The 19,077-nt window shown below is 37.2% G+C and overlaps 4 protein-coding genes across 7 annotated transcripts; 1 reads left to right on the top strand and 3 right to left on the bottom strand.

The window, feature by feature from the left end:
- Nucleotides 1-911: 911 nt before the first annotated feature.
- Nucleotides 912-3,215, bottom strand: LOC120015470 (40S ribosomal protein S15-4-like). Its single transcript, XM_038868280.1, has 4 exons — nucleotides 3,065-3,215; nucleotides 2,828-2,976; nucleotides 2,666-2,723; nucleotides 912-1,382 (listed from the first exon to the last, which is right to left on the bottom strand). The coding sequence occupies exons 1-4, from the start codon at nucleotides 3,065-3,067 to the stop codon at nucleotides 1,134-1,136; spliced, it is 459 nt and encodes a 152-aa protein (XP_038724208.1). The 5' UTR covers nucleotides 3,068-3,215; the 3' UTR covers nucleotides 912-1,133.
- Nucleotides 3,216-3,613: 398 nt separating this feature from the next.
- Nucleotides 3,614-4,568, top strand: LOC120002948 (histone H1.1-like). Its single transcript, XM_038851818.1, has 2 exons — nucleotides 3,614-3,813; nucleotides 3,899-4,568. Exons 1-2 carry the CDS (start codon nucleotides 3,694-3,696, stop codon nucleotides 4,412-4,414), a joined length of 636 nt encoding a protein of 211 aa, XP_038707746.1. The 5' UTR covers nucleotides 3,614-3,693; the 3' UTR covers nucleotides 4,415-4,568.
- A 39-nt stretch (nucleotides 4,569-4,607) lies between these two features.
- Nucleotides 4,608-8,100, bottom strand: LOC120002941. The gene is made up of 9 exons (XM_038851808.1): nucleotides 8,022-8,100; nucleotides 7,744-7,920; nucleotides 7,436-7,659; nucleotides 7,282-7,346; nucleotides 6,085-6,297; nucleotides 5,719-5,842; nucleotides 5,302-5,633; nucleotides 5,074-5,218; nucleotides 4,608-4,986 (listed from the first exon to the last, which is right to left on the bottom strand). The coding sequence occupies exons 1-9, from the start codon at nucleotides 8,029-8,031 to the stop codon at nucleotides 4,720-4,722; spliced, it is 1,557 nt and encodes a 518-aa protein (XP_038707736.1). The 5' UTR covers nucleotides 8,032-8,100; the 3' UTR covers nucleotides 4,608-4,719.
- A 1,159-nt stretch (nucleotides 8,101-9,259) lies between these two features.
- LOC119997574 lies at nucleotides 9,260-18,298 on the bottom strand. Of its 4 annotated transcripts, none has more exons than XM_038844809.1 (8): nucleotides 18,103-18,298; nucleotides 15,409-15,869; nucleotides 14,290-14,463; nucleotides 11,875-13,914; nucleotides 11,625-11,781; nucleotides 10,805-10,920; nucleotides 10,338-10,450; nucleotides 9,260-9,655 (listed from the first exon to the last, which is right to left on the bottom strand). In XM_038844809.1, the coding sequence occupies exons 2-8, from the start codon at nucleotides 15,836-15,838 to the stop codon at nucleotides 9,548-9,550; spliced, it is 3,138 nt and encodes a 1,045-aa protein (XP_038700737.1). In that variant the 5' UTR covers nucleotides 15,839-15,869; nucleotides 18,103-18,298; the 3' UTR covers nucleotides 9,260-9,547. The 4 variants fall into 4 exon arrangements, with proteins under 4 accessions (XP_038700737.1, XP_038700881.1, XP_038700663.1 ...); XM_038844953.1 differs by having other exon boundaries at nucleotides 11,625-13,914; nucleotides 15,409-15,623; nucleotides 15,713-15,760; nucleotides 18,103-18,297; XM_038844735.1 differs by having other exon boundaries at nucleotides 11,625-13,914.
- Between the last annotated feature and the right edge of the window lie 779 nt (nucleotides 18,299-19,077).

Raw genomic sequence — 19,077 nt, forward strand, 5'->3', positions numbered from 1 at the left:
CTACTTGTACTTGCTCTACTATTCTGCCCACAGTGAGGAGACATAAAAAGAAAAATATGCTGATTCAGGCTGGACATACTTTAATCTCTTAATTGCCCTTGCAGGAATGAGAAATTCTGACGTCTAATAAAGCTGTTTCCTTCGAGAATTCTTCTTGGGGTTTAAATATGCTTATTTGAGGATTATATTCATCACGCAAACCTTCTCTCATCTGCATGCACAAGTCTCATATTTTTATAGAAAAAATTTGCAATCTTACTGATGCACAGGGATGGCTCTTCTACTCGGACAAAACTACCTCAAATGCAGATAAGCACTTTCTAGTCTTTCTTTAAAGACTGTACTAAGATGAATTTGAATTTTGAACATTTAGGTACCAGATATTCTAAACTGATCGATGCATTGCGCTGAGAAAGTTTGGCAAGTATGGTGAGAAAGAAGTATTACTGCCAGGTTATATATTTGGCTTTGTCTTTTGTGTCTACATCCTGTCTCACTGCCTGTGTGGTGTGCCATTTCCATGCCCCTCTATGTATGTATTCTTGCAATTATTAATTTTTTGCCATCACCAAGCTGCATTTATTTAATTCTGTTCTCAGTTAGGTGTATCATCAGTTTACTGGATGATCAAACTAGTTAATTTCGAGGGTTGATCTCCTTGTGGACAAAGGCTGGCCGTCGTTGATTTCATGCATGCATCTTTTAGTTACAAAATACAAAAGTAAACACTACACAATCTCGCAGGGTTCTATTTTGCCTTACAATTATCAACAAATAAAGGGAGTTGACGTCTTAAAAACCATTTCTTCCCTGTCCATGTTAACCAACTGCCACGGTTGGCTCAGTATGTTGTCTGTCATATAGATTTGCTCCTTAATGCAACAAAGGAGAAAAAATACAAAACCATCATCATCAGACCAAAACTTACTAAATTTAACACGTCAATGTAATGTTATGAAATTAAACAAATTCAAACCAGCACATTACCCCTACGAGCTGAAAGTGTAAAGAAACTCAAATTCATAAGCCTACAATCAGCTGGGACAGTAGCACAAAATTTCATCAAAGTAAATGTTTACCCAAACATGATATTGAAGTTTGAAATAAAAAATGACAAGAATGCCAAAAGGACTTCACTTAAGAGGAATGAACCTTGAAGAGTGGGTAGCACCAATACCAGGTCTACCATGCTTAACCGGCTTGTATGAAATTGAAAACTCAGCCAAGTAATGACTAATCATTTCAGGCTTGATTTCAACCTGGTTAAAGGTCTTGCCATTGTACACCCCAATAATGCTTCCAATCATCTCAGGGACAATGATCATGTTTCGCAAGTGGGTTCGGACTGGTTCTGGCTTCTCACCGGGTGGAGCTTCCCTTTTCTGATTTAGAAAATCAAAGAGAATGATAATTTGAAATTCTAATAAAAATTATCAAAATAATTCACAAAAGAGCTTTCCATTAAATAAGATGATCCTTTAACTTCAAAAGAAATAAAATTAATTACGCACTAGTGAGTTCTGAACCATGCTCTCCCCATTCAAATAAAGTAATCCAATCAGCACTTGCACTAAAGATGCATGCACCAGAGTAATCACTCAATTTCTTATCAAGCATGGTTTCATTGGCAGGTAATCCATATATGAGTCAGGTGTGGTGGAACTCAATCTAATTTACATAAGTTGAACTTAAGTACCTTCTGCTTAGTGACAAGAAAAATTGACATCAAAAGCATCCAAAATTTCTCTATTATTCAGCAAGCAGAGAAAAACCAAGCTAAAGCACACATCTAAACACATCCAAAACACTGGAGATAAACTAAATAACTAGCAACCCAGTAGTTTTGTCACAAAGTTCACACCATGTGATCTGCAAGTGAATTTATCTGTCTTATCAATTCAAGAGGAAAAATACTGCTTACATATTTATAGAAATAGAAGTTTCATTCCAACAAAGAGGAGGAAGCCTATGTTATTATGATTAAATTGGATGGTACATTCATCATGCAAATATATAATGAAAACATATCCAACAAATGAGGTCATATAATTATCTCAAGTCTCAACAACAAGTCATATGGTCCAGCAGACTACAGAGAGCAATTACAATAAATTCATGCCAGAGATGTAGAAGAGAGAACCAAGAAAACAGCATTCTTCACAGGGAAAATAAAATGATACAGCTATCCACATAAAATCCTCTTAAACAAAGCATTATCTTAAATGGTTTCCCGTAAAAACACATTCATTTTCACTACTCCACTCATCAAGCATCAAAACCATGCACTGAATTCTTTCAATGGTTTCCACGAAAAAAAAGAACATTCAGTTTTACTACTCTGCTCATCAAGCATCAAAACTGTGCATTCAATTTTTTCAAATGTTTCCCAAAAATTACACAATAATTTTTACTACTCTACTCGATCAAACATCAAAACCATGCATTGACTTTTTTCAATTAACAACCACTTCTATCAAGAAAATTTCCACCAGCTAATACCCTCAAGAGTTGGCCATTATTAAAAACAAATCACAATGTAAGTGTCAAAAGACCTTTGTGGTTTATCGACAAAATAATTGGCATAGTCCAAATAAACCTAATTCATTCTTTGTAAACGATCTCATAACATAAAAAGATCGTTCAGTGAAATAAGAAGAATAATTACCGCCTTGCGAAGTTTCTTGATCAGGGCCATGGGCTTCCTCTTGAGACCCCTCTGAAACCTGTGGAGTACACCGCAACAAGGAAATGAATTAAATCCATTTCTGATCACAAAATGAAATAAGAGGGAAGATTAACCAAGCTAAATGTAATTATCGAAGACTACCTTCTGCGAGCACGAGCAGGGAACAGCTTCACGAGCTCATCGGTGGACATATCGAGGAGAGCATCCAAATCGACGCCTCTGAAGCTGAACTTCTTGAATGTCCTCTTCTTGGGCAGTCCAGTCGCCGCCACCTCTGTCTCAACATCCGCCTATATATACAAAAACAATATCAGCAATCACTTATCAAAAGATATACAAATAGGAACGAAGATGGAATCGTATGACATCCGAACACACCATGGTTGGATTAAGATCCGAAATCAGACTCTCAGTCTGGATATGCCTCTCTCACTCTGTGGCCGCTAGGTTTTTGCGCAGAGGATAATTAGGTCCCCGTGTGTGTGATATTTATATCAAGAGCTTCAGCGATGCCCTAACGTCAGTGTAAAACAATGTTTGCAAATTAGGACCTAAAATATTACAAACTTTATTTGGGGTCAAAAACGTTTCAATATTACGAAATGGGGAACCATCATGCGCTGCCGTTTAGCAACACGCCTTACCTGTAAATTGGCCCAATATGCCTTGCCCTAAACCCAATTAAGGCCCACCATATGAGGCCCAAACTCTACACACGACTGAAATTCCCGCTCTCATTTCAAACAAAAAATTTCTGTTCACATTTTTTACGGCAACAATTTATTATGAGCCGTAGATAGTCTCAAATCCAACGGGTTAAATTTAAAAACATTTTACAGAGCTTTGCGATCCGTGTACTCCAATTTCCACCAATCACAGCTCGCATTGCTCCCACTCCTGCCCCAATAAATTCTTTCGCCCAAACTGTCTTTCTCGTCACAGATTCATCGTTTACTCCTAGCAAATCATCCCTTTAACCCTAATTACTGTTCAGGATCTCTGCTGCCATGACTACCGCCGCCTTAGAAGTGCCGGCACCGGCGAAGACTAAGGCGTCCAAAGGTCCAAACTCGAAGAAAACAACCACCGCTGTGAAGAAGCCTCGGTCTCACCCTCCTTATAGTGAGGTAATGCGATAATATTCGATCTGTGTCTATTTCGTTTTGTGTTTGTCTTTGATGTTGTTGTGATAGGATCTGTGTTGAGTTGCAGATGATTAAGGAAGCCATAATGGTGTTGAAGGAGAGGACTGGTTCTAGTCGGATTGCTATCGCGAAGTTCATCGAGGAGAAGCAGAAGCCTAATCTACCACCGAATTTCAAGAAGCTTTTGCTTGTCCAGTTGAAGAAACTCGTCGCTGCAGAGAAACTCATCAAGGTCAAGAACTCCTTCAAGCTTCCCCCAAAGTCTACTGCTACTAGTGATGCCAAGAATTCTGCTCCGGCAAAGCCAAAAACCGCTTCTAAGGCAAGGACAAAAGCCGATCCCAAGGCAAAGGCTGAGGCTAAGCCAAAAACTGGTTCCAAGGCGAAGATTGAGGTTAAGGCGAAAGCTGATCCCAAGCCGAAGGTTGTGGCAAAAGCCAAAGTTGATTTGATGCCCAAATTGGGTAAGAGGAAGGCGGAGGAGGTGAAGTCACCGGTGAAGAAGGTAAAGAAGACAACACTTAAGGGGGCAAAGAAGCCCAAAAGCATAAAGTCTCCGGTCAAGAAGGTGAAGAAGAATTGATGTTGTAAATTAGTTGTTGAGTATGGTTATGCTTGAGTGTTGATGGAATGCAGTGTAGTCCAGATTTCTCGTTTTATTTTCTAGGGAAAATTTTCCAATTCTAGCTGTTTATAAAGTTCCTTCTACACAGAAATGCAATTGGTGTTGAATCAAATTCTCTTTTAGGATTTTCATTGTGGATAATTTGAAAGAGTTTCTGCAAATGAACATTTTCATTCATGGCCTTACACAAGCAATCGTTCAATCAACTTTTGCAGCAGTATATGTAATTAGCTGACAATACAAATTCAAGGCCTTCATCAGAATCACTTTGTGAAAACTTCTGGATCCTTAAAGGCTTTTGGGTTTTCAATCTGTTTAATGCACTTCTTGAGCTCGAGTTGAATGCTTGATCTTGAAGGGGACAAGATGTTGTCGTGCCATGCTGAGCCAGGCTTGTCAATTGGACTTGGTCCCGGGTATAGCTCGTATATTGAATCAGCCGTAGTGTTGACACTGCTCACTGTAGATAAACAAGCAATTTCTTCTGGTTCCACCAACAGCTTGCTGTCTCCATCTTTCCACGCTATCAACTGTGTTTTAACGCAAGAGAGGTAAGAACTATTTTGTTCATTAAATTTCCATACAGAGTGGAAAGTGATTTTTGGTTTAGCATTTACCTTAGGGGGGCTGCCTACAGAGCTGGTGCAGTAGAGCCTGGCGTTGTCGACAAGTTGACAGTACTTTGGAAAGGCATTGGCAAACCTCTTGTGGGATTTCAACTGTGAATTCACCCTCACTGCCCTTCTGGTTATTATTGCTCGCCTGTTCAGAATCCGAACCAGTAGCAATAACGTTATCCATACCACATCAAAAACCATTACACAGAATGTTTGAGATGTAATTACCTGATGCCTCTAACAACAGCTAGATAAGCATCACAGACCACACCAACCAACTCTATTCTGTATGGTTTTCGCATTGGCAGTTTTCCATTTTCTTTGAGTTGCTGATCATCTTCTTCAACCTGCTCCCAGTAATTTTCTGTAATGGTGCCATCCTCAGCCACTTTGTAGCCAACCCCCATCCGGTAACGGCATTTGTGAACATTTCTTGCCATTTCAATTGTTTGCTTAACAAATGGTTCCCACGATAGTGTGCCGTCCATAATCACATCCCGTCCTTCGTTCAGGGATGTTACTAGGAGTGATGATGCAGCATCAGTTGATGATTGGTGCACCTAAATTAGCATCAAATAAAATGTTGGTCTAAATGTTCAACGAAATGCAAAAAATCTCTTTTATGAAATGTGAGGGATTATGTACCAGTTCAGCAGTTTGAAGCATGTCTCCATGATTAGAGCTAAGGGCTCTGTAGATAACATCAGATTCTTTGAATGCATCTGCTTCAACTACTACTGCGTTGGCCGCTGCACCTGACCAGAATGATCTGCAAATTGCATAAGCAGACACGCACCCGTTTTTTGTTACTTCATTTATATATAGTCCAGCCAACTGTACTCAAATGGGAATTCTTCTTTCATGGTGTGGACTTTGGCATTACATTGTCGTTGACGCGTTAAAATTCTTTTATGTTCATGGTTTCAGTTCCATTTAGTCAAGGATTTTGAATTCTCTGCTGCAAAACATTGTCATTGATAATGATAGAGAGATTAACAAAGAATGCATTACTCTTTGAGGATGTCTTTGAGGACAGTGCTCTTGCCAGCACCCATACCACCACCCATGAGTAGCAGCACAGGGCTCCTCTCACTGTGCGCCACTGGCACCATCACGTCTGTACACTGCGTGTCACCCTTACCGATTGCTTTCATCTCCTCCACTAAGGTAGAGAACATCCTTGTCATCTTCAAATCCTTTGTCACCCTCTCAAACCTCAGCTTCCTATCAGCATAATTAACAAATTCCAGACTCATATAATCAATTTAAACGAATAAAAAAGAAACAAAAAACCCGAATTAATGAGCATTCTGATCAGTAAGGTTCAAATCATAAGAGTGGAAAGAATTCAGTGGTAAAAATACAGTCCTGATCAATGTGGGAATGACTTCTTTGAAGTCAAATTAGAGAGGTAAGGTTCATAATTTGGATTAGTAACAATGATTCACATTCTATGAATTAGAAAATAGATTAGATATTCATATCTAATAATTATAATTACTGTTCCTGCTAATGGGTGCATTTATAGTACCAGATAAGAAACAAGACATGGCAACAAACACACTTGAGTACTTGAGTTAGTGTCCTGATATTTCACTTTCTCATTTTTCTGTCTTCATAAAACTCTTTTGTATGGTATCCAGTTAACCAAAACTTAAAAGGAAAAAACAAAAAACCTTAAAAAAAGTCTGAAAATAGTTATAAAGTGAAATAATGGTCTGACTGGGGCTACTTCACATGAGATGAGATTGTTCAAGACGGGTTGATAATGAAATCAAGGGTATAGTTGAGGGACCAAATGTATATTTTTGCCGATAATAAAGCTGCTCTTCAAGATTCGAAGTGAAAGAAAATGAAGCAAAAGCAACACTGTAAAACCCATCATTACTTTTCCATGGAAGAAGGAAATTACCGTTCCAATTTCACCTTGGAAAATTGTGATTTGTAGCAGATAGTGAATGTCGAGTTTAAGTAGATTTTTTATCTTCTACATTGAGTCTTTGACAGATCAATTATTGAACTTATTAGGAGAAAGGAAAAGGAAGGAAGGCGAAAATTTTGAAAAAAAAAAGGAATCTTGATTGGACCCATTTGGTATTTTCAGCAAAAAAAAAAAACAAAAAGATAATGAATGCAAAAACATATAATATTACAAGATGATAAGTGGATCATAAAGAAAGAATTAAGTAAGACTCAAATGGTGGGTACCTTGTAGCTGTCAAAACAAGGTCTTTAAGCATGGTTTTCTTCTTCTCTGATTCAACACTCAAAACCTAACATTTTGATCCATAAAAAGCACCATTAACACACAGTTTTAGAAAACAAACAAAACCCAGTTTTCAATTTGGTTATTAACATGTACCTGACTTATCAAGTGAGAAGCTTGAGTCCAATGAAATGCAAAATAGGTGAGGATACACCTCTCAAACTCTTCAATCAGCTTCATAAACAGAGACTCACCCTCTGGTTCATTAGCAAAATACTCATATATATCATCTTCACAGCCTTTGGATTTCTTCAGATAATCAGAAGCCAACTTGCAAATCCTTGGACACTCACTTGGATCTTGAAAACCCATTTGCCTAACTGAACCATATAAAGCAAAAACAGAGTCAGATCTACAAACAGAGAGGATGTGAAGGAGGACAAGTGTTTTGATGTAATACAGACCAACATAATAAGAAAATCTTTCAAGATTTGCAACACGGCCTGATTCTTTTCTCTCCAAGAGTGGAATGATAGATTGATCTCTTCCAGGTTTTGACTTTCGCCGGCGATAATGTGTGGCAGCTGCAGCGACTAGTCCAACAAAGGAGGCAGCAAGAATGTGTGCCAACATTACCTTTTCTGCACAGAAAATTCAATGGAGAGTTTGAAAAGTTACTTGGTCTTGAAACATATGATCCAAAAGAGAGAGATCAGAAAGAGAGAGAGAGGGAGAGGGAGACCTTGCTTCATGATGTTGGGAGAAGTACTAAGGCTGAGGGAATCAGTGAAACTTTTGCTTGTGTCGGAGATAATGTTGTGAGAAAAGTGAAAAAAGAGTTTGGTCAACTTAGTTTAAACAAAACAAATTTCCCACGGCAAATGCTTTCTTTGCATTATTTATAGTTATTAGTATTATTATTATTTTTTTTTTTTGATTATCGTGGTGTCCGGGTCAGTTTACGCGCACCTCGACTAATCCCACGGGTCCTAAAGTTAACGACCATGTAAGCCTCCAGTGGCCCCTTTGGGGACTCGAACCTTGGCTGAGCTATCCCGGCGGGGTTTATTAGTATTTTTTTTATAAATACATTATTGGACGTGACTCAATCTATGATTATTTAATGTAACTTTGAAAACAAAACAGGCTTGTCCTAATCCCAAAACTTACAAAAAGCAGAAGCCTGAGGAATGGTGCTTATCTTTTTTTCAAGCTCTCCTTTTCTCAATCTTGATCTCTTGTGTCAACCAGTGGTGGCTAATTGAAGTGATTATGAGATTTTTTAATTTTTTTTTGAAACATGAGTTTGAGGAAGGATAAGATTCGAACCCACGTCTCAATGAGTGGATGATTCTTTACATGCAATGTGATTGTCGTTCAATCAACGGTTCACTTGCGATTATGAGATTTATTACGTTATAGATAATCTTTAAAAATATTTTTTCATAATAGCCCGTGGCGACCTGGTTGAATTTATATCAATTTTTGAGTTTTGCTTGTGCAAACTGCAAAACAGAGCCAAACCATAACTTGATAAAAAAATGATAAAGATCTCATGGATAACTATCCTAGAAGCATCCCAATAATGTGTGGCATATATTTATTGGGTGTGGTTTTCAATGGGTCCCTTGCTATGATGTCACCACACCCAATGAATACATGTCATATCCTGCTGGGATGCTTTTAGGATACTTATTACAGAGATCCCTAGCATTGTAGTAACCTAATAGATCCCTGTGACAATCTTCTCATCACACCATGTAATGCAAAAAAGTAAAAAAGAAAGAAAAAAAACAACACATAAAGAAGTGTAAAAAAAAAAAAAAAACCCTCCTTGTAAGAGTGACTATTTAAGAATTTGAACCCATAAACCACAAGTTTTCTGCTTCTTTCGGAGTCGGAAAACGGAAAACCTGGACAACTGAATACTTAAAAGATAACAGCCATAGCAGAGCAGTGACTTATCAAGAAATGCCACAGTTGAGCATGAAGGAATGTAAATTGTCAATATCTTTCAACTTCTATTATCATTCAGGATGTTCATTAATTATACACTCCACTACAGAAATTCACATTTGTTGTTGAAAGTGTAAATAGCAAAACAAAGGAGAAGACAGACCATACAATTTTATATACAAGAGAAGAAACCTCAACTTTGTTTGAGATTTCTTGTAGTAATCATCTGTTGTATTTGCATTTGTGCAAATCGAAATTTAAAATTAACTTTATGCAAAATTTTACCAAACAGCCCCAGAATCCATGAGTTGCCTAAAAGCCTAGCATTTTCTTCTCCTCCACCTTCTGTCTCAAATTGTTTTCAGAAGGAATCTTACCACCATCCCTCGATATCATGGACCACCAAGCCAAGAGCTCATCCTGTGAAATGTGAGTATGATGCAAACACCAGTCAAGGAAAAAAAAATACTACTAGTTTTTTTCAGTATGAGTAATTACATCGAGTGATAATTGTCTGTCGTCGTCATTATCAACAAAGCCTTTGAATATAAAAGTCCATAAGAGAAATCAACTACAATGCACCAAGTGAATTTTTTTTTGCCACACATTTTTTGATCACTTCCACCCATGTCTTTCATTTTTGCCATTCGTCTTTTTTAACTTCCTCAAAATTTGATGTTGTCAATTATTCTAATGTCCTACCTCTCTCTCTACATTATACTAGCCCAAACCATCTAAAACAGTTCTCACACTTCATCTCCGTTTTCTCTACATTGATTAGTCTCAATTTTATCATAGATAACTGTCATGCATCACCATCCTCACAAGATCTTCAATCTAGAGGGAAGTGCACACTTTCATTCATTTGAAACTAAAAACATTAGAGCAATCATGCACTCATAACAACAACTGAGGTTGTTACACCTTCTTACATCTATAAGATTCCATTGACCTAATGAATCCATGCAGATATAACCCTATATGTGGCATGGACAATATAAATATCAATAAAATTATATATTTCACATGTTGGATCAGTGAAATCTAACTTAACATTACTTTTCAATGAAATTCTAACTTATAAGCAGTGCCATATTTTTACCTCAAGGAAATCTTGGTTGGAGATATATTGGCTCTCAACCAAACACTTAATGCCACCAACACTCACAGAGACAGAGTGTCTGGAATTCCCAGTTGAACCATCTCTCTGTACACCTATAATTCAAGAGACAAAAATTGAAAAATCAGAGTACATTAAAGCATTGCGTGGGAGTTTTGGGTTATGGGGTTTGATGGGTTTTTGTAGTTAAGTATTCGGTGGCTTTTACATCAAACCAATCCTTGAGAAGAGAGCAAGTGAAAGGTTTTGACCTAGAAAACACTTCCCTAGTATGGGTTGGCATATTACTAACCTACCAAAACCCATTAAAAAAACCCTTCAAGCAATGCCTAAAAGAATCCTTTAGTTTTCTCATAGATATTTTCAATTTTTTGTTAACAAATCACCATATCTACATTATAAATATACGCCTCACAACAAGTTAACCACCAGGATATGTCTACTCTTACCAGTTATGCAAGCCACGTAGTATCCAGTTCCCCCTAGTCCTTCCTCCCACTTCCCCAGTCTCAACCGCAGGAAAAAGCCATGAAGGGATGGGATTGGCATTTGGGAGCTCATCCATCTGATACCCACAGAAGACAGAATATAATAATAATAATAATAGCCAGAATCACTTAAACCAGAGCAAATAAAGTGTCATGCTTTTTAAACGAGAATAATGACTTGAAGGGCAGATGTTACATATATAAATGGAGTTAAAGATGTAGGTAGATTTAGATTAAGTTTAATGGTTTCACAACCATCAAACAGAAAGTACAAATATATTCAGAATTCTTCAGTAATCTAGAATTCATAATTGTAATCATTACATGTCAACAACCATTGGGTGTGACAGAAGCATTTTCAGATATTTGAGGCAATTCACAACAGATTTGTTAATATTTCAAACCTTCACTAGTGAATTGTTCTTTTTTCTTTTCTTTTTCTTAGGTTTCCATGTTTTCTACTCAACACCCAATATGAGGTAGTGGAATTTTGTCCTACAGTTGGAACCATGTAATGACATTGTTTTCAAATAAGACAATATGGTCCAGCAACTCACACCTCAGAAACATCAAACATGGTCAAAGACTCAAAGGCTTTAATTTGATATTAGAAAAAAAAGTCATAAAGCGTATAATGAATATACCTTTCTCAATATCGGGTCAAGAACAGGGTCAAACTGTTATATTCAAGTAAAATGAAATATGGAAGGTGAAGGCCTGTCAACGACAAAATAAGACAATTGTTTTACAAATGATAGGCTAGCTAGTATGGTCCACTTACTTGAGAATGTTCATCCTTGACAAACGAAGGCTTCTCACAGCATCAAAAATTCCTTTTGGTGCATCTGAAACCTGCCAGCTGACAACATTGCCCAGTGGCACAATATGATTTCTCTTCAACTTGTTTTCGCCAGAACTTGAAGCATCGGTTCTCTTTACTGCAACAGTTCGCATTTTATCAGAGGTGGCCACATCATACAAAGTCAAGTTCATATTATGATCAGTCTTTGTTTTTAAGTCATTGTCGCCACCTGCATGAGTACCAGTAGCTTGAAATTGGCTGTCTTTACCATCCAACAGCTTTTGGCTTCCCTCATTTTTCATATTAAGCTGCGTTTCTCTAAGAATGTAATTCTTGACAAATGAGTCTCCATATTTTGATTTATATTGTTCGCTTGAGGATGAATTAGGACAAGCAACAGCCCAATGACCAGTCTGGAAACACCTAAGACACAAACTGGAATATTCTTCTGCATCATATGAATGTGTATTCTTCAGAAGATCTTGGAGCTCAGCATTCGTTATTTGTGGACAATCTCGTAAATGGTGACCTATTATGCCACAAAAGAAACAGGTCAAGGTTGCACAAATGGCATTGTCCCTTCCATCCAGTGGAATTATCTGTTTGAGGGTATCTAATCTCCTGGAAAAGACAGAAGCCGTTGCCTTCGAATTTCTGACACTCGTAGACGGAGAAATGTGATTTTTCTTGGAAATAAACATCTGATCATTTGGGCCTTTGCCCCTATTGAAACAATCAGTACTATCAACATAATTCTCCAATTCTTTTTCTGCAATGACTGGTTGATCTTCAGCACAGTGCTCTTTAATCTCCACAACATTGTTCTCATTGAAAGAACAAATACGATTTTGGTATTGAGGAAAATTCATAGTGCCACATGTCGACTCAAGAGCTCTTACTCTATTTAGGGTGAAAGAATCCAAGGTTTGCGGGGGACCAGAAGTTTTAGGAGTTAACCGTGTTATCCACAAGCTTGATAAAGAATCACCTCTATATTGAGTTGGTTTTACTTTGGATGACAATCCAGGGTCAATAGTGTCAACATTGAATGCTTTAGATTTACTGTGAGAGGAATTCGAGCTCCTTCCATCATTCTCCATCACAGTAGTCAAATTGTGACAAGTTTTTTTCTCCACGGAGATCATCTTGCTGTCTTCCTGACTCGCAGAAAAACTTAAGGGCATACTCTTAAGCTGGCTTACAGGAGCTTCTCCACTCATTGATGCAGAATCTTTGGGCTTCTCATTTGATTGCATAAGTTGATTGCAGAAGTTATCATTTAACCGAAAACAGGCAATCGGCTTAGCGTTAATGTCACATGCTTTATTAGCCAGCTCAGCTTCATTAGATCTTTCTCCTGCTTGATAGCTTCCATTCAACATAGTTGTTTCCTGAGGCTTAGTCCTTGGAGAATATAATGACTGAAAAATAGATTGAAAACCTATAGTTTTACTCCCAGGATCCTGTGTTCTGTCGCATGTAAGAAGCTTTTGAACGCGATGCTCACGTCTGTGAGTGGATTGAGTAAGGGAAAGAGTAAGTGAAGGTGACTCATCATGACTTGATTTTAACCCTTTCATCATATTTGAGATCCAATTCAGGAAGGAGCTGTCCTGTTTGAGGCATGATGAAGAGCCAGGACTTTCTTCAAATTGCCTTTTCACTCTTTTACTTCCTGAAATCGACTGATGTTCAAAGCTCCAACGTTTTTTCCCTGTTGAAAATAGCCCTGCACTGTTACAGCTTTCAACGCTCTCATGGCTGTCATCATTCTCATTCGACATTCTTTCATTAACATCTACATCAGATAAAGCCTTAGCCTTGCCTTTCCTTTGATGCTTTTGAATCCTACTGCTCATGCAAGAATGTTTAACAGAATCCTTGTCTTTCAGAAGAATCTCTTCTTTCATTTGCAAATTGATTTTGACTTCATGCGTCCCACCAGCATTTTGACTGATTACAGATTGAATATTATTCTCAGCAGTTGACTCAAGTTTTTCTCGAGGACAAATAGAAGGAGAATAAGTTCTCTTTGTCTTATCATTAGTTTCTTTTCCCATGAGAGAAGATGATTTGGGATCTCCTCTTCCTGGAGCCTCTATATTGAATGATGAAGTACCATAAGCTTCACAGTCATCCCAAGAGTTGACTTCCAAGGCCAAAACAGTTCCCATTTCTAATGGCTGATCCACACTAGCCATATCATTTCTTCCGCCAATAGGCTTGCCAGGCGATGGGTCATTTTCTGCTACAACTTTCAATTGCTTATCTGTTTTAAGTGCAGAAGATCAGATTAGCAGGCATACAAATGTGACTGGAACAGAAATGGGAAGGCTCCCCTTACTGTTATTTTTTTTAAATGAAGCGATGATAAATCATGGCTTGCTTTGCACAAGATGCATAAGGGTTCAGAATCTGCAAGGATCTAGTGCTTGTAGCACATAGGAACTATCCTAAATCTTCTCCATCTCACAGAAAATTATAGACGGCCTAATGGCCATGCCCCAAGTTGTAGAGCAATATGATCTAAATATTGTTGTAAGCAAGTAAGCAATTCACGATGCACCAACTCAATGGAATGAACCTTGATTCAAATTTGTCTTTGAACTGCACAAAACAAAGTAGCAAAGTTGGTATCACACACCTGGTGAACTTAAAAAATTGCTTTCTCTAGATTTCGATGCTTCGGTCACTTGAAAATTGAGTAGTGGAAAAAATATTTCTTTTCCTTTATCGTTCATTAGATCGTCCTCCTGACTAGCACGCTCAATAGGCATTCTAAATACTTTGTTCTTTTCATCCATACTATCATCATTTCCTGCCACACAAACGGAGACGTATTAAGGACATAAAAAGTTGAGTCTACAGAATCTGTTACCCTAATACCACGAATAATATTTATGTATTTATGTGCGTCTGAGTGCGTGTACATATCTAAAATAAAAGTATAACAGAAAACTTCAATTAGATTTAGGTAAAACACCATTCCAACTCCAAAGAAAAAAATAAGGATGCATGAACTCCTGCCTAAGATAAAGAATGTGCAATTTATGCAAAACCTTTGTTTAATTAACTCCTAATTTTTTTATAACAAATATTTTCATGATTTTTCCAGCACATATTAACAAATCTGTACATACATTATCATAATTGATAACCTATCTCCTTGATATTTTCCTTTGATTCTGGAGACCTTCGGGATTCTTGCAAATCAAATATTATCTGGTAATGGCTTTACTCTTTTCTAAATTTCTCTGAACTACGACAATTTTCAATACTTTGTCCATCTCAACCAAGTAAATCCAAATGTCGTCCATCCGCTTAAGCTTTTGAGAACTTGCTTGTAAGCTCAAGATGGCTTCACATCACCATGTTGAGTTTAGAGGAGACTGTTAGTATATTATAATGATTGAGCCTATCTCCATGAGTTCCTTCGTCAATTAGATGGATCTATGCAACTCCCATAAATTAAAAATGCATATGCTGGATATTTGTAAATTAACTATTTTTTCCAAAATTATTTAATTCATTGAAACCCATTTATCACAATTTCAACCATTGAAACACCAAGTTCCCACTCTTTTTGTCAATAAACCACTCAACCAACTCTTCACCTATATATAAACCTCTACTTTGAATTTAAAATTTTACGTTACTTTCCCTTACATGTAGGATTAGTGATGATTCTTCATTTGTTTCTTCTATAACAGGATCATTCGAAATTACAAATCCCATTGTTTGCTTGAAAGAAAATTTTGTTCACCTGTCTTGTATTCATGACTCGAGCTAGGCAGGTGGGCAAGGGTATCTCTCCCAGCATCTTCACCCCTCTCATTATATGGTAATGATAATGGGATGACATTATCTTCACGAGGTCCTTCATCACAATATTTCACAGCTGCAGATGTTTGATATGGTGTGGCAACTGCATTGCTAGGACCAGCAGCCCACGACACACAGTCTTTTTTCTCAGAGAAGCTGCAATCAGCACATTTAAGACTCAGACCTTTCTGTGGAGACCAAACTAATTCAGATAGGGGATCAGTCGCTAGAAAGGTCACATCTACCGTGGAAACTGCATTTGCACCTGCACCTGATTCACTGTCCAATCTTCTCTGCATGCATTGATTCGAATAACCCAAAGAAAGACTCAAATCAGTCACCGGTTCAATATTTTGACTATCTACATTCATCCTTGTTAGACTAACTGTTTAGCAGGCAATCCTGTAAACAGAAAAATGGTCGATATTAATCCAAAAAGTTTCAGCAACAATGCTACTAAAAGATTGGATGCTTTTTTTTAATACATTTAACATTAATTTCTCTTCTAATGAACTAACATTCTCTTATGGATTCACACAGCCCACTCAAATTTGTTTGGGAAAAAGCTTTGAACATGATAATTCCCACTCTAAACATTTCTCTTTCGACAAGGGGATAGAGTTGAACAAGTTCCTGGACAACATAAAAAGAAAAATAAATTAAACAACTCCATGCACAAAAAGCTCCCGCAGTGGGCGGAGTAGAGGATAGACAGGATGTACGCAGACCTTACCCCCACATAATACGCAAAAATATTGTTTCAAAGAATTTAACCTATAACCGCTAGGTTGCACCCCTAAAACTCTATTGTTGGGCTACATGTTCACCTATAAATAGGTAAATAGCGCCTGTACACAAGGCTCCCGTAATGGGCGGGGTAGGGAACAAACAAGGTATAGGCAGACCTTACCCCCACATAAGATGTGGAGATGTTGTTTATAGGAATATTTGAACATGTAACCTTTAGGTTGTACCCCTACAAATCTACCACTCGGTCACATGTTTGTTTCTAAGTTCAGTGACAACATGTCGAAAGAAATATGGTGGCAATGCTAGAAACATGTCATGGAAAAATAATCCCCATGAATGGAAAAGAGCACATAATTTTTAAAAAACAATCGTGACATGGTTCACAATCAACTCCATTGAACACCACTCATATGCGACTACAACCGTCTTGACGTACACATAGCCCACATCTTACAAACCTGAAGCGGGATAGATGCTATCTAGTGTTAATGAATTTTTTTAGTGCTTGGAAAATATCTTTATCAATCACAGCATAACGTTTAATTACACCGGTTAATGCATACTTCTCTATGTATTAATGCTTCTGTTGGAATTATTCCTGCTCTCAAGTTCGGTCAGGAAATAGTTGCCTTTCTCAATAAGATAGAGGTCATTCATAGATTTTTCAAATTAGTTTATGTCACAATCAGCATAGTAACACATAAGGGCACATTGAATAAGAAATTTGGAATACACTACCTAGCAAAAGATAAGGGAAGAAAAACGAAAGAAAATAACAGGACAGTCACTAAACATGCCTCCTTTTTATGGTGTGAGGAATGATAAGCAAGTTACACGATACAAAGGATTCAAACCCTCAGTTTGGCTTCATATCGATAACAATGCTTTCTACTCCGAAGCCTGAAAATTTTCCATTTCAAAGTTTTACGTAATAACAACATGATCAATAATGACATTCATACACATTCTAGAGTACGGATTTCCTTTCACCATTCCTTTTACGTTTCATATCAGTAGAAAGCTACACTATCCACTAATCATATCCCGTTCATATATTTCTAGAAGTAATACATCTAGATATGAGCAAGAAGGGATTAAGGGATGGAACTCCAAGAAGGATATAAACAACATGTGATTAGTGCATAGTAAGTATGGAAAAGTACAGATTTATAGGTAGAAATCCAAGAAGGTTATGGATGGGATATGAATAGTGGATGACATGTGATTACTGAACCAACTGATGTAATTAAGAAAATTTCATATGGACCCACAAAATTTCTATTTCTTATTCATGTAGCCGACCCCAAATAACTAGGTATGTCTGGCCAAAATTTTCCCCATTGTGCATTACAATCTTGTTAACAAATTAAAAAAAAAGCTTGCACCTTCATCACCACGTTAAACATTTCAAATCAATGGATAAAACCGATAAGATAAGACGAATTTTATCATCCAGAATTAAAATCACTAATTAATCATGAGAAAAACACATCAAGCAAGTGAAACCCTCGATGTTTCCAATAAGAAGAAAAACAATGAAACCCTAATAAGACGAATTTTCATCTTTGCATGGCTTGTAGCCTTGTAGGGAAAGATTACAGATTCCGATAATTCAGATGAACAATGGCAACACTAAAACCGCAAAACTAACTTTCTATTCAAAATTCTCGATAATCCAAAATAGTAATATGACGCAAAAGTGATTAAAATTCAATAACAGAACCTGCCAGAAAAAGGAAAATTAAAAGCTAAGAACGAAATTCGCATGAAATGCAGAAGATATGAACACCGTAATGAATCGTATAGAACGAGAGCAAGTAATTAAGAACTAGAAACAAAAATTAAATCACAGAGAAAAAAGCAGAATTCATGTAGATTCGCATACCTTTTGTGTCTCGTCTCCCAAATCCGTGGGACTTTGATTCTTCTTCTCACTACCCAAATACAACAGCACTACTTCTACTTTCAGGTAGGAGATACCAAAAAATCAATTAAACCCATAATTTAAGAGAGAGAAGAGGAGAGAGAGAGAGAGAGAGAGAGGCAGTCGGCTGCAGGTGCAGGCTTAAAGGAGTAGAGTAGACTGCCGTGCGTCTGGGTACAGCCGTTACATGAAGCTCGATGGCCGCTCCCCAGATTCTCAGATATGAGGTTCATGAGATGCCACGTGGACACATTCTATGCCAATCAAACTAACAAGTCAAAAAATATAATATTTTAAAAAAATTGCTCCTGGTAAATTCAAAAGAAACAAAATCTAAAATAAGATGACGCATGCATATATGGGATATATGTAGGGGTGACAAAAAAAAAATCAGGGCCAGATCGGTTCCGGGTCGAATAACAACACGAATTTATGAAATAGTTATATGTCCAGACCCTAATACAGATTAGATTTTGGACGTATTTAATTGACCAAACCCTGATTGATTTACATCAGGATAAGTAAACCGGACAATAATCTAATTCAGGTTATGATCTGGACAAGTAAATCGAACAAGACTTATCTGTTTGGATCCAGACCCGATTTTAAACCATACAAAAATGTTATGTTTGGATCTGAATTTCAGATATATAACTTATGTCTAAACTTGATTTAATTCTAATCGGATAAATTCGATCATTCAGACCGAACACCATTTTACCACCCCTAAATACATGCTAATGGTCAAGGGTGAATAGTACGTGAATTTTTCTTTTTTGGCTTAAAGCAATACGGTGAAGAGTAATTGCAGTATTGACAGTTGATATGATCTTAACTGACATCGATAAATGAAAAGGGTTTTCTATGCTTACGATAAAGTTTAGATAAGTTGGAATGGGCCCACCTTATTTACTTTTTAAATAGCATCTATATCGG

Source organism: Tripterygium wilfordii, chromosome 1 (genome assembly GCF_013401445.1).
Source record: "Tripterygium wilfordii isolate XIE 37 chromosome 1, ASM1340144v1, whole genome shotgun sequence".
Taxonomy (NCBI): domain Eukaryota; kingdom Viridiplantae; phylum Streptophyta; class Magnoliopsida; order Celastrales; family Celastraceae; genus Tripterygium; species Tripterygium wilfordii.